General features: G+C 50.2%; 1 protein-coding gene across 1 annotated transcript; it reads right to left on the bottom strand.

Annotated features, from left to right (window-relative positions):
* Window positions 1–4,907: 4,907 nt before the first annotated feature.
* On the bottom strand, window positions 4,908–11,828 carry LMBRD2 (LMBR1 domain containing 2). Its single transcript, XM_068128259.2, has 2 exons — window positions 10,859–11,828; window positions 4,908–9,015 (listed from the first exon to the last, which is right to left on the bottom strand). The coding sequence occupies exons 1-2, from the start codon at window positions 11,441–11,443 to the stop codon at window positions 7,555–7,557; spliced, it is 2,046 nt and encodes a 681-aa protein (XP_067984360.2). The 5' UTR covers window positions 11,444–11,828; the 3' UTR covers window positions 4,908–7,554.
* Window positions 11,829–14,841: the final 3,013 nt, after the last annotated feature.

Genomic DNA, 14,841 nt, shown 5'->3' with positions numbered 1-14,841 from the left:
GGTGGAGTGGGAGGGGGGTTGGGGTGGAGGGGGTTGGGGTGGAGTGGGAGGTGAGGGTTGGGGGTGGAGTGGGAGGTGAGGGTGGGGGTGGAGTGGGAGGGGGAGTTGGGGTGGAGGGGGAGTTGGGGTGGAGTGGGAGGGGAAGGTTGGGGGTGGAGTGGGAGGGGGGGTTGGGGGTGGAGTGGGAGAGGGGGGGTTGGGGGTGGGGTGGGAGGGGGGGTTGGGGGTGGAGTGGGATGGGGGGTTGGGGGTGGAGTGGGAGGAGGAGGGTTGGGGTGAGTGGGAGGGGGGTTGGGGGTGGAGGGGGGTTGGGGGTGGAGGGGGTTGGGGTGGAGTGGGAGGTGAGGGTTGGGGGTGGAGTGGGAGGTGAGGGTTGGGGGTGGAGTGGGAGGGGGAGTTGGGGTGGAGGGGGAGTTGGGGTGGAGTGGAGGGGAAGGTTGGGGGTGGAGTGGGAGGGGGGGTTGGGGGTGGAGTGGGAGAGGGGGGGTTGGGGGTGGGGTGGGAGGGGGGTTGGGGGTGGGGTGGGAGGGGGGGTTGGGGGTGGAGTGGGAGGGGGGGTTGGGGGTGGACTGGGAGGGGGGGTTGGGGTGGAGTGGGAGGGGGGTTGGGGGTGGAGGGGGTTGGGGTGGAGTGGGAGGTGAGGGTTGGGGGGTGGAGTGGGAGGTGAGGGTTGGGGGTGGAGTGGGAGGGGGAGTTGGGGTGGAGGGGAGTGGGGTGGAGTGGGAGGGGAAGGTTGGGGTGGAGTGGGAGGGGGGGTTGGGGGTGGAGTGGGAGAGGGGGGGGTTGGGGGTGGGGTGGGAGGGGGGTTGGGGGTGGAGTGGGAGGGGGGTTGGGGGTGGAGTGGGAGGAGGAGGGGTTGGGGTGGAGTGGGAGGGGGTTGGGGGTGGAGGGGGGTTGGGGGTGGAGGGGGGTTGGGGGTGGAGGGGTTGGGGTGGAGTGGGAGGTGAGGGTTGGGGGTGGAGTGGGAGGGGGAGTTGGGGTGGAGTGGGAGGGGAAGGTTGGGGGTGGAGTGGGAGAGGGGGGGTTGGGGGTGGGGTGGGAGGGGGGGTTGGGGGTGGGGTGGGAGGGGGGGTTGGGGGTGGAGTGGGAGGTGGTTTGGGGGTGGAGTGGGAGGGGGGTTGCTGGTGGAGTGGGAGGGGGGGTTGCTGGTGGAGTGGAGGGGGTTTGGGGTGGTGTGGGAGGGGGTTTGGGGGTGGAGTGGGAGGGGGTTGGGGGTGGATTGGGAGGGGGGTTGGGGGTGGATTGGGAGGGGTGTTGGGGTGGAGTGGGAGGGGGGTGGAGTGGGAGGGGGGGTTGGGGGTGGACTGGAGGGGGGTTGGGGTGGAGTGGGAGGGGGGTTGGGGGTGGAGGGGGTTGGGGTGGAGTGGGAGGTGAGGGTTGGGGGTGGAGTGGGAGGTGAGGGTTGGGGTGGAGTGGGAGGGGGAGTTGGGGTGGAGGGGGAGTTGGGGTGGAGTGGGAGGGGAAGGTTGGGGGTGGAGTGGGAGGGGGGGTTGGGGGTGGAGTGGGAGAGGGGGGTTGGGGGTGGGGTGGGAGGGGGGGTTGGGGTGGAGTGGGAGGGGGGGTTGGGGTGGAGTGGGAGGAGGAGGGGTTGGGGTGGAGTGGGAGGGGGTTGGGGGTGGAGGGGGTTGGGGGTGGAGGGGGTTGGGGTGGAGTGGGAGGTGAGGGTTGGGGGTGGAGTGGGAGGGGGAGTTGGGGTGGAGTGGGAGGGGAAGGTTGGGGTTGGAGTGGGAGAGGGGGGGTTGGGGGTGGGGTGGGAGGGGGGGTTGGGGTGGGGTTGGGGGTGGAGTGGGAGGTGGGTTTGGGGGTGGAGTGGGAGGGGGGTTGCTGGTGGAGTGGAGGGGGGTGCTGGTGGAGTGGGAGGAGGGTTGCAGGTGGTGGGGGTAGGAACAGTTGCAACTGCTAAACCAGAAAGCATCTGAAATTGTAAAGCCCGTCCGCGTCCGTTTGTATTCAGATTCAGACATCTTCTTCTTCTTCTTTTACATGCTCAAAATAACGAAATTGGTTCTTACACATGCCAAGATCTTCTTCTTCCACATGCTCAAAATAACTAAATTGGTTAAAAAAAATACAAATGAAAATCGATTCTTTTATGCAACCTTGAACTTTGAGCTTTAGATATAAAAAACAATCTGCAGATATAACTTCTAACTTTTGATTGACCCAATAGCAATATGCAAACACACACACACACACACACACACACACACACACACACACACACACACACACACACACACACACACACACACACACACACACACACGGGGAGGGGGGGGAACGCCCACACACACACGGGGAGTGGGGGGAACGCCCACACACGCGTGGGGGGGGGGGGACACACGCGGGGGGGGGGGACACACACGGGGGGACAAGGACACACACGGGAGGGGGGGACACACACACGTCGGGGGGGGGGGGGGAGGATCCAGCACACACCCACGGGTGGGGGGGGGGAGACACACACACACGGGGGGGGGGGACACACACATGGGGAGTGGGGGATACACACACACGGGGAGGGGGGGCACACACACGGGGGTACAACGACACACGGGGGGGGGGGGGGACACACACACACACGTCGGGGGGGGGACACATACACAGGGACCCCCCCCACACACGGGGGGGGGGACACACACACGTGGGGGGTGGCACACACAGGGACCCCACACACACACCGGGGGGGGGGGACCCCGCACACACCACAGGGGCGGGGGGGGAGGAGGACCTTGCGTCACAAAGAGCGACGGTCCCTCAGATGGACGTTAAGCCCCATAGTTCAGCATTTAAAAGGACAAGAGCACGGACAAACAACCACAGGTTACCCTCCACGGGCAGCAGTGAACTCTTTCTCGGGAAATGCCCCATCAAATGCAGTGAAAATGTCGATGCCATTATTGCGGTACCCTGAGCGCCCTGGCAAGTGATGGCACTTCCTCCAAAGTCAGTAGCTGTTTGTCTCATCTCACAGTCTTGTGTTGTTTCATGTACATGTGTGCGACGTATGTGACGTATCAAATGGACAAGGCAATCTGAATGCACTGTTGGTCTTTTGTGCTCGTGCAACTGTTACAGATTCGTAACTTCCTTTGTTGTGGTTTTCACCCACTTGACATATTTCTGATATTATGTACTATTATTATTCTCAAAAGGTTTATTATTCACGAACAGTTATCCAAAGTTAAAAAGGCTAACTTTAAATGATACCGGAAACCAAACCGGAAGACGAGGGAGAGAAGAGGCGTGGCGAGCAAAGTCGGAGAAGACGCGTGACGTCGAGGCTCCATAGCGAGCGTGGTCTACCGACAGCCGCGAGGGAATTTTGAGTTCCTTGAAAGGACATCCGGCGATAGGAATTATCGCTGGAATTGAGGAATCTGCGTAGCCAGGTTTGGGCGCTGAGATTTCGACGAATCCTCGCCTAGTCGCATCGACAAGAGTAAGAGCCGTCGGCCATTTGAACCTCGCGCTTCGGACACCTACAAAGGTTTTGCTTCGCCAGCTTTACCCCAACATCCTACCATCTGTCGGGGATGTGTGTGTGCAACCGCTTCGTCTCCAATTACGTTGCGGTTTGCTGAGTGAGCGGTGAAGGTGCTCCTCTGGAGGGCGCCATTGTACAGTTTCGGCGGGGCGATCGCCATTGTCAACTGTACGCGATTCGGGTCTCGACTGGAGAGCGAGATTCGGGCTTCGACTGGATATCGTTCTAGCGACCGCTGGAGCGAATCACCTTCACCTTGGAAAAGGTTACAGAGACATTGAGGAGTGTCCTTTTCACTCGCTGGGAGCGCAGTGAGTTATATGACTTTAGTGATGGTACCATCCTAAGCGATAAGGTACATAGAGTGCACTATTAATTGCCATTTGTTGTACCGTTATTCTTGTGTGTGATTGTTAATACAATATCTGTCCATTTATAATCATTGGTGTGGTTTCACTATTGATTTCTAACACAGAGAATAACATTTTTCTGCAGGGTCTCCTCTCGGGGTTCGGAGGTTTACCGAGACCAGGGGATCGGTGAGGAACCCGTAACACTACCAAAAACCAGGAAACCATTCCCAGTTTGACGAAATTCAGAGAATCCATTTGACGCTCGATAGTATGGGCTAGCAATCTTGTGAGTTATACCACTCGGGCAGGTGAATTCAGCAATTTTAAAGCTCAAGAAACTTTCAAAATAAAAGGTTGCAGTGTCAGTCATGATCATGCGTGGCAATCTGAGTGATAAAATACTGGCGTAGTCTCTCTATGGTAGTATGGGAGGTTGCTGCATGTATTACACAAGCTTCGATCCGTTCAGTGTGAGCATCTATCAAAGATCATATGGTCTTCGATGGGTCCAGCGGGCCATTCCCAGGGGTGCAGTGGTGCCTTAGCAGGGGCGCTTTGAATGCTTGGGAATGGATAACGGTGCTCGACACGCTCTTCAATGTCAGAATCAAGGTGAGGCCACCAGAGTTCCATGCCAGCGATTTAATCTTCACCCAACTACAAACCGTCACCCTGGTGTTTCACATGCATGGCGAGACATCAATGTGTGTCGTCCCTCGGACGGACGTTAAACTGGTATCCCATCTGCGGGCATTAGTTGGTCGACATTAAAGATCCCACGACGTCCTTCACAAAGAGAAGGCGAGTTATCGCCAGCACCCTGGCCAAATTCCAAATTCCTTCCCTAACCTACAAGGAAGGGGAACTACACCAGAGATGCAGCGACGCCCTCAGCCAATGAAACTCACCAGCCTAGTGCTGCATACAAAAGAATGAGATATCATATATTAGAACATTTGGCCCAATTCTTTTTTTTAATCAGACATTTAACCATGAAAGTTCACAAAAGTTCAAGCTCCCTTGCTGTCATTGTTAGCAAAATTAAAAGAGAATGTTAAGAAAGAGGATATCAGCAAGGAATTTATTCTTTCCACGTTCCCCAAAATCGTCAACATAAAATGTTAAACAACAAGAATTTCAAGGCCTGCATTGTTCAAACGTTTTCATATTCCGGTTGAAAATGAACAGAACTTCGACCTGTTCACTCCAGGAATAAACATGTCAGTGCTGACCAAAGGTAAACCGTTATGTGAAAATAACATGGCGATCGAAAAATGAGCATTCAAATTGGCATATTTTGCCGATCCAGCTCTTGCTGTGGAATATTACACCATTCTTCAAAAGGGGGCAGAGTCAAGAGACTATGGGCAGACTAGTCAAGCGCAAACACGCCTCCCGAAGATGTCCCAAACATATTCAATCAGTTTCAAGTCCGGATAATATACAGGTCAGTTCACGCAAGTGATGTGGTGCTGAAGTGCAGCATTGACATGCAGACAGTGTGGGTGGGCATTGTCAGCCATACTATTTGTCCAGCGCTTGCGCCGCTCTTGAGGGCACTGCAAGGAGGGGTGTGGATCAGTCGTCCTCTGGACCTCATACCACAGACATGAAGCTTGTTCCAAGCTGCAGAGGTCAAAATCTGATGGTTGATTGTTCTTTGCAGGTCATTCTGGATTTGAATTCACCAACAATAAATGGCAATACGATTTGAAATCAAGGAGGTTGGGGCCACAAATTATGATTAATCGAGATAAAAGGGAAAAAATATAGGCCCACCCAGCAACCACATGAGCTCAGATTACCCAAGGTCATTACATTCAAGAACCTACCTTATCTAAAAAGTGAGCCCATGTCTAGAAATCTATGCAAAGTAGTACCAACAAGCACATTCTTCACACTTAAACACTTCGGAATGAAACGGAAGCCTCAAATTTAAACTATTCAAAACAACATGGCAAATGAGCATCGCCACCTACGTATTGTACATTATACACCAATGACAGAATATCAACCCCACCACCAAATAATAAGAAATTGCAATAAACGTTTTTCATTCCAAACTGACGGTTAACAAACTCATTTGATGCATATTCAGAACTGGCAACGTTGCAGTCGCACCCAATTCCGATCATCGGGACGCAACAACCGAACATGAGCCAAGTGTCCCAGTTATTCAGGAAATAAAGAGTGAACCCTCCTCCACTCTCCACCCCCGATCCCACCCAAAAATACTTTCTCCATTGCAAAAACTGCACAATACGACGATGTAATCAAACATTTCGCACACGGTCCTCAAATTTGTACACTGATTCATTCATTCATCCATTTATTTATTTATTTACAAATTGCAAACGATTCAAAAAAAAATTCCCCATTCCCTAAATGGAATGACAATCAAAGGCGGTTAACAAACCATTCCCAGTTTAACAAACCATTCCCAGGCGGTTAACAAACCACAAACCACTAAACAACCCAATGTTTAGTTTGCGATCCAATAAATAAAACATGCGTATTGGTTTTTAATCGGTCGTGTTTAAGCAAATGCACAAACTATGAGCAATAATCAAGAACGACTCGAAAGTTGCACGAGGCATCGGCAAATGACGTAGTTCGATGAAAAATAGTTATTACAGCAGGAATGTTACTTTTCTGGTCTCGCACGTATGCAGATGGTTTATGACTACATGAATGAATGAATGATCGTTTTAAGGCCATTTTCCCCACGAGAGCGGGGGTTAACCTTGCGGGACCCATGACAATCATGGTTCCCTGTTTTGAGGCAATGTTTTTATGGCTGGATGCCCTTCCTGATGCCAACCCTTGGTCACGCTCTTACGATGCGCAGGGATACGGTGTACCTATTCTAAATCGGGGTACACACCGTGATCATTCATCCCAGCAAGCTGGTACTCAATTTGCCGACCTCGGAAGGATGACAGGCTGAGTCAACCCCCCTGGCGTTAATTCAGCGATCGACCGGGATTCGAACCCAGGATCCTGGGATCCCAAGCCGGCACCCTAACCGCTAAGCCAACGCCAGGCTACAACAACGCCAGGCTACAGGCTACAGGGTTTATGACTACATATTAGACAAAAATATGATGGGAAGTTTTTCGACACAAAATGTGAAGATAACTACGACGACTTATTTTTCTTCTTCTATTTCTTTTTGATAACGTATGATTGGAGGGGACAGGAATTCGGAATTTGACCAGGATGTGAAGAAAAGAAAAAAAAACACAGAACGGCTCCATAAAGTCATAAACCACAGTATACTTGAAATTGAAGCCAATCTCTTTTGTTGCTATTGTCCTTGGTTTAAGAGAAATGAAAAAATAACCACGCTCAGATTTCAATGAAAAGGGCGAGCCGGAGTAGTGGACGTAACTGCAGTACCCAATCGAGAAGAGAATACAAGATTTGGGGAGAGAGATGAGGGGCGGGGTGGAAAACCCAGGAGTATTTTCGAAATTTCCCTAAGCACCAGACACTGTGCAAGTATTTATTGTATTACTATGTACAAAACATTATATTGCACTTGAGATTCAGTCTGAACAATTAATTATTAGGTACTTGACTGGTCATCGGCAAATACGACGGATGCCATCTTCATCACACCACCACTTCATTGCCTTATACGGTTTAATTCCTCAAGAACATAAATAAAATATATTAAATGAATTCAGTAATGCAGGCAGTTTGCTGACGGGATCAAAGATCATCAAAGAAGTTCCGGGTTCGTGAGAGCGACGCGTAGCGACCGGCTGGTTGATAGCGGCTCTCGGTACCCATCTCCAACTCTTCCAGCGATTGGTCCTCGTTGAAATCCATCGGCTCAACATCACTGAGCAGTTCTATGCGATCGGAAGTCCCCAAGCCCTCTTGCCCTCGGGATCGACTTGACCCCTTGGTGGCAGTATCTGTTTGGAATTTTTCCGGCTCCTGAGCAACCCCTCGACACCCATTTTCGTTTGTACCAAACCTCTCTTTCCATTCTTTTTTCCTCAAATCAGCATCTTCTAGCCTCTGCCGCTTCCGTTTCTCTCTTCGAATTAGCTCCCGCCCCTCTTCCACTAGGTCAGAGGTCAGCGAATCTGAGATGAGCTCATCACCAAGGCACTGTGGTAACCCAAATGCACTCAAAGAGCGTGTCCCAAGATGGAAGTAAGTGGCGAGGCATACGAGAACGGTGACCATTGGGTAGTAAATGTAAACGCCGTCGGCAATGAATGGTACCACATCCATATGACCCATGATTTCCGTGTAGGCAGTCTCGTTGCGCTGCTTGAGGACCACATGTGAATCCAAATGCAGGAGACCGAGCAAGTTTAGGCAGAGTGGTGGGGTCAGCCGGCAAAAAAGTGAACCGCTGAATAGCAAGCTGTAGTGGTTGGTCTGCTGGTGGGGAATGAGCTGAAAGATGTGAAAGAATCTAATGCGGAAGACGGTATGATAGGTGCAAAGAGAAAGGTAAAGGATGGTGAGGAAACAAGATAGGTGGATGTAGGTGTAATCTTGAGCTTTCTCGGCTGCAGACAGCGCTATAGCAAAGAGCGAGAGGACGGGTGAGGCTGAGAAGAAGGTGCACTCGGACCACAGAACGGCAAAGGACAATAATACCATAAAGAACGCCAAAATACGGCAGACTGCACTACGAAAAAAGCAAAACCATAGCCATTGGACACGAGCTGTAAGCACAGAGCGACCAAGGAATGCAGGTGGTTGGCTGGAGGAGGCAAGTGATCGGTGAAACTCGCGGCTTGGTGAATTACTGCACAGCTCCACGTCCTCCAGATGGAATGCCTCCTCGATGAGGCGTGACCAAAGACGTGATGCACGATGGGTGCCCTCGACGGCCTTTTTAACACTCTTGTGCAGACACACCAAAGAGGCTTCGCTTGGTAACGGCTTGCTGTCATCCCACTCCACTGAGCCTTCCTCCTGATGAAGTTTCTCCTGGATGTCATTGGGAAACTTTTTGATGATCGTGTCCAAGTGTCTTGATAGAATCTGGTTGTGACTAACTGCTGCCGACATCCGCTGTACATCCTCTATACAATCGGACATCTTGTCATCGGCTTCCGCTCTCTCTGTGGCAAGCCGGGCTGCTACCAAGTAGGCTCGATGAAGCCGCTCGACTCCTCCAGCCTGCCGCCACAAACTGCGTGGTACCTGGGCAGTTCCAGGGAAAGGAAGAACACGATTAGTCAACAGGATACCCAATTATCCTGAGGTTCTTGGGTTATCCTTAACACCAGTTTACCTCTGTGTAGGCAAATATTCAAAAGTAATACTGGCATGTATTTATTATGAAGATTCAAACCCACGACAATTACACTCAATTAACAAAGATGCCAATGGTTTACTTGACGGTAATCAGGACATCAATTCCCATGGTTTAATGTATAGTTACTTCCATATTGGAGTTCTGTTAAAACAAAATCACAAGACCAGCAAAGACCAAGAGATCACCCCCATTCTAGGTTGTGTTACACACGGGATTAAAAAAGAAGAAGAAAAATAAAATGTAATTATCAAGTATTTTGAGATGAAAACGCTGGGACAACATTGGGGAACTTGAAAAGTCATCAATGCATTAGTTGGAAGTAAATACATTCATCAAACGTCAGGAAGTGTGTGTGTGTGTGTGAGAGAGAAGAGAGGAGGAGAGGAGGAGAGGAGGAGAGGAGGAGAGGAGGAGAGGAAGAGGGAGAGAGAGAGAGAGAGAGAGAAGTTCCTCAATAAAATTACGATTTTGAAATTGGCTCAATAAGGACCTGCTACTGAATCCGGAAGTGAATAATGACAATGGGCTGGTTTGATATCTTGATAATATCTTGATTTAACACAGTATTTTGTTATAGTATTAATGTATGATTGGAATGAGGCTGTTTGGAATGAAAATAGAGATATTGAGTATAAATAGGAATGAGGAAATGGACGGTTTCTACTTTCTGACCATGACATTCGTGGATTTACCATATGCAGATTCGCCATTGACTCGGTATAGAACCATTCAGATCGGGTACGTTTTTTTGCCCAAGACCTTCACGAACCTACTGTGAATGACTGACGTTCGAATGAAGGCGACACAGGTATGTGGAAGTTATTGGTTCATCGCTTCCCATTCTAGGTTTCTCCCTCCCCCACCCCCCTGCCTTCCCTCTACCCCCCACCTCCTTCCCTCTCTCCCCTCCCTCCTTAATTTTTGTAATAAACTATTATTACAAAAATATTGTAATAGTTTAATTCATTTACTCTTTAATAAAATGTTTCACTCAATTTTTGAGGCATTGCTCCTTCACTCCACTTCCTCGCTCTCTCCCTTTTTTCTCACACGCCCCCCCCCCCTCCCTGCCACATTCCTTGCTCCCCCTTCCTCCTCTCTCTCTGTCTTCTCCCCCCCCCCCCTTCCTCTTCACTCCCCCCCCCCCTTCCTCTTCACTCCCCCCTTCCTTGCTCTCCCACCCTTCCTCACTCCCCCTTTTCATCCTCCTCCACCACTCCTTACTCCCCACTCCTTCCTCCTACACCCTCTATCTTTCTCCCACCCCTCCCCCCTCTCTCCTCTTTCCCCTCCCTCCTCTTTCCCCTCCCTCCTCTTTCCCCTCCCTCCTCTTTCTCCTCCCTCCTCACTCCCCTTTTCATCCTCCTACACCCTCTCTCTTTCTCCCCCCCTCTCCCGCGTCCTTGACAAACCCGAATCCGTCCACAACCTTTTGACATAACCTGCTATATATCGTTTTTGGCCCTATCACTCAATGATAAAGAATCATTTTTTAAATTCTGTTAGCCGGATCCGGATCTTCACCAAAATCGAATAATTTCATCCTTATCACACACACACACACACTACCTCTCCGCCAAATTTCGTGCAAATCCGTCCACAACTTTTTGAGATATCTTGTCCACAGACAGAAAGGAGTGACAACATAACCTCCATCCACATTCTGTGGGCGGAGATAAAAAGCATTTGTTGAAAGGCAAAGCCAGGTGACATAGGGCCTGCAATCACCTCCAGCAGACCACGTCCCAGTAGGAGGATGACGAGAAGCAGACCCCACGTGTTGCTGGCAGCAGCGCACAAGCTGCGCAGCCGGAAAGCATCCAGATGAACGTTTGTGGCCACTAGCACGTAAATGAGCAGCGAGGTGAAGATGATCAGGTACGAGCCATAGTAGATGGCGTTGGCAAGCAACGCGCTGCGCACCTTTCCCATGACAGAGAAATCCGCAGCCGCCGAGAAGGACTGCATGAAGGGCAGCAGCAACCACGTGAGGAACTGTGACGTCCAGTAGACCACGTGCCAAAATATGGGCAGCACGGGAGAGGGCAGGAAGCTCCAGGGCTTGGAGCAGGGAGAGTCTGAAGAGCCGAGCGTCGACCCGTTGTCACGGTGACGGGTCACACACTGCCTGTAGATGGTGGTGGCGACGTCCAGCGGCAGCGTGGCCAGCATCAGACAGGATAAACACCAGGCCATGGTGGTGGCCACGAGCACCAACTTGCTTTGCCTGCGCACGTCACCATATCGCCGGAGCAGCACCAACGACACCAAGACCGCCAGAACGACCTCGCCCAGCAACAGCCAGCTGGACATGGTGTCCCTTATACGTCTGTCGACTACACAGAGGTGAAGCACCTTTCTCTTGTACAGTACATGTACAGTACACTGCAATCGTCACGACTATCCGATCTACGTCATCGCCTAAATATTCCAATCCGACCAGACCAATATCTCTCCTACCCTACTCCCTAGCCCTAGGCCTAGGCCTATCATGTCCACCGCCGTTCACTTCCCTTTTCTTGTTCTTCCAGGATTCTCTATTTTAAATACATTTGGAATTCCTACCTTCCTGTACCTGTCTCGCTTCCCCTTGCGTTTCGCTTTACCTCAGCTCACATACTGTATCGTGTCTCCTGGTAAAACGCTCCGCTGTGGCGAGACGCCGCGTCATCACATTTGATAAAGCCGAAACAACATCATCCTGCCGCTTCCTTATTGGTCACTTAAAAATAAATTAATTATAATTTGTACATATCGGGTAAAAAAAACATACACAACATTACCACGTTTATTTGTGTCATGAAATGTATATTTAATGTTTAGTGAAAATAAATTATCCAATCGCGTGAAGGTGACGCAAAATTTATGCGGAAGAACTCTGGTAACCTGCATCGTCGTCATTGTTGTTGTTGTTGCTTTTTGTATCTTTAGAATAATTATTTTTCCGTGTCAGGGATCGATAGTTGTGTGAAATTATAATGAGTATAACATTCTGCAGTTGTATTCATGTTCCTCTTGTAGCATTTATTTTAACGATTGGTTGAGATTCCGACAGGGCGTGGCTTGAGCTGTCATGAAAGTCGATGTACAAATTCCTGTATGTATTTGTCTTGTAGATAGATGAAGCTGTGGCGGACACGAAAGCTCACTGGCGTGATGGCATCATTCCGCGCACCAAGTGGGCGGGGGCCACGCCCGAGGGGTAGGCGTGGCCGCGGGATATACACCGGGCGCGGAGCCCGGAGGCCGGAGCGCTCTAGTGCTACAGTGGAGCTCTTGCAATAAAGACTCTTTTAACTTACCGCGTTGTCCGCTTCCTCCTTGCTAAACAAGTAGCGCGCGTAGCACCGCGCTTCAAAGCGATCTTTCATGAAGATTAAATTGATTGATATAGTTAATAAGCCACAAAAAACCGAAACAAGACGAACGAGTACGGCACTCAGTAGAGAGCATACATACCTCCGCCTGGTTGGCCATGTCACTCAATGGTGAAGAATCACTTAAAAATTAAATAAATCTCATATCCGAATCCATATTCAGATCTTCACCAAAATCTAATCGATTCTTCCTTGTCACACACACAACCTGTCCACCAAGTTTCGTCCAAATCCATCCATAACTTTTTGAGATAGCCTGCTATGTATCGTTTGTGGACCTATCTCCCAATGGTGAAGAATCACTTTAAAAACAAAAAAATTCTCATATCTGAATCCATTTTCAGATATTCACCAAAATCGAATATATTTCTCCTTGTCAGACACCCAACCGGTCCACCAAGTTTCGTCCAAATCCGTCCACAACCTTTTGAGATATTTTTTCACAAACAAACGAACAAACAGACAGGGGTGAAAACATAACCTCCATCTACCTTTGGTGGCGGAGGCAAAAAGACATAAAATGTCATAGCCCCCACCGTGGTTTTTCTAATTTTGCTGTACGGTGTTAAAGGCTGTCAGTCGGTCATCTTTGGTCAGATGACAAAACAAAATCCGCTGCAAATGTATGCTCCAAGTATTATCGTTGTGCCAAGTTTGAAGAAAATGGGTCCACGCATGTCTGAGAAATGGATGGGGACACGTTTAAGTAACAAAATGGCCGCCAGTCGGCCATCTTGGATCTGATCTTGGAAAAAAAATGAAGTGCATATGTAACCCATCATTCATTATATGCGTGCCAAATTTGAACAAGATCGGTAAATGCATGTCCGAGAAATGGTTGAGGACGCGGTCAATATGTGAAAAACGTGAAAAAGCTGAATGCCTCAACTCTGTGTTTGCCTCTAAATCTTGTGTCCCAAACCCATCCCTCTCTGTACCCACCGTACCCAGTCGTACCCAGCTGCTCCTGGACTCTGTGTCCTTTCCTCCTGACAAGGTGGAAAAGTTTCTGTCAACCCTCGACTCTGATTCTGCAACTGGTCCTGACGGCATCAGCCCACGGGTCCTAAAATCATGTTCTTCTGCTCTTTCACTCCCTCTTTCTGTTCTCTTCACCCTCTCTTTTGCTCAAGGTCATCTGCCATCTGCTTGGAAATCAGCCAACATCACCGGTTTGCACAAAAAAGGTGAAAAAACAGATCCCAGCAACTACAGACCAATCAGCCTTCTCCCAATTATCAGTAAAGTCATGGAATCCATCATTGCTTCAGATATTAAATCTTTCCTCTTCTCCAATGGCTTGATCGCTGATCATCAATTTGGTTTCAGACCTGGTCACTCTACTCTGGACATGCTGCTTCTGCTTTCTCAACAATGGATGGAGGTCCTCAACGCCAAACAGGAAATTAGAGCTGTCTCCCTTGACATTTCACGTGCCTTCGATACGGTCTGGCACCCTGCTCTGCTCACCAAACTCTCCTCCTTTGGTATCCATGGAAATCTCCACACATGGCTGGCGGACTTCCTCTCTGGTCGTAGTCAACGTGTGGCCCTGAATGGGTTTCTCTCATCTCCACTTCCTGTTCAGGCTGGAGTTCCCCAAGGTAGTGTTCTGGGCCCTGTGCTTTTTCTGGTCTTCATCAATGATCTCTCTGACTCTCTTGAAAATCCTCTCTATCTCTTTGCTGACGACTCTACTCTCTGTCGCTCCATTCCTCATCCCTCAGATCGGCAGTCTGCAGCCTCCTCACTCTCTGCAGACCTGGACAAAATCACAGACTGGTCAAACAAGTGGAACATGTCTTTCAATCCTGACAAATCTCACACTCTTACAATGTCTCTCCGAAAGGACCGACTGGACAACCCTCCCATCTACTTTCTCAACAATCCTCTCCAAGAAGTTCTGTCGCTCAAGCTTTTGGGTCTCACTATCTGCCATGATCTTTCTTGGGAAAACCACCTTTCCAAGCTGGCCTCCAAAGCCAGTCGCCGACTGGGCATCCTCCGTCGTGCGAAGTCCTTCCTTGGCACACCTGAGCTCCTCACCACATACAAGGCTTTCATCCGCAGCTCAATGGAATACTGTTCCCCCCTCTGGGCTGGTGCTCCTGCCTCACACCTTGGTTGGCTTCACGCTGTTGAGGCCAAAGCTTTCAGAATCATTGGAATCTCCTGCGATGTAGTCAACACCGAGGGCCTTTCACTCACTCACCGCAGGCAGGTTGGTGGTCTTTCTGTCTTCTACCGACTCCTCTCCGGCCTTGCTCCCCCAGCTCTCTCTGTGCTCTGTCCCCCCAATATTCCTTCAGGTCGCACAAGATCTGCCTGCAACCC

Source organism: Myxine glutinosa, unplaced genomic scaffold (assembly GCF_964187855.1).
Source record: "Myxine glutinosa unplaced genomic scaffold, kmMyxGlut1.1 SCAFFOLD_2427, whole genome shotgun sequence".
Taxonomy (NCBI): Eukaryota; Metazoa; Chordata; class Myxini; order Myxiniformes; family Myxinidae; genus Myxine; species Myxine glutinosa.
This window is presented reverse-complemented; position numbering and strand designations above follow the sequence as displayed.

Coding starts and splice junctions, on each gene's coding strand:
- LMBRD2 (XM_068128259.2), bottom strand. CDS start 11,443: ATGTCCAGCTGGCTGTTGCTGGGCGAGGTCGTTCTGGCGGTCTTGGTG. Junction 9,016..10,858: donor TGGGACGTGGTCTGCTGGAG/GTGATTGCAGGC, acceptor GGAACTGCCCAG/GTACCACGCAGTTTGTGGCG.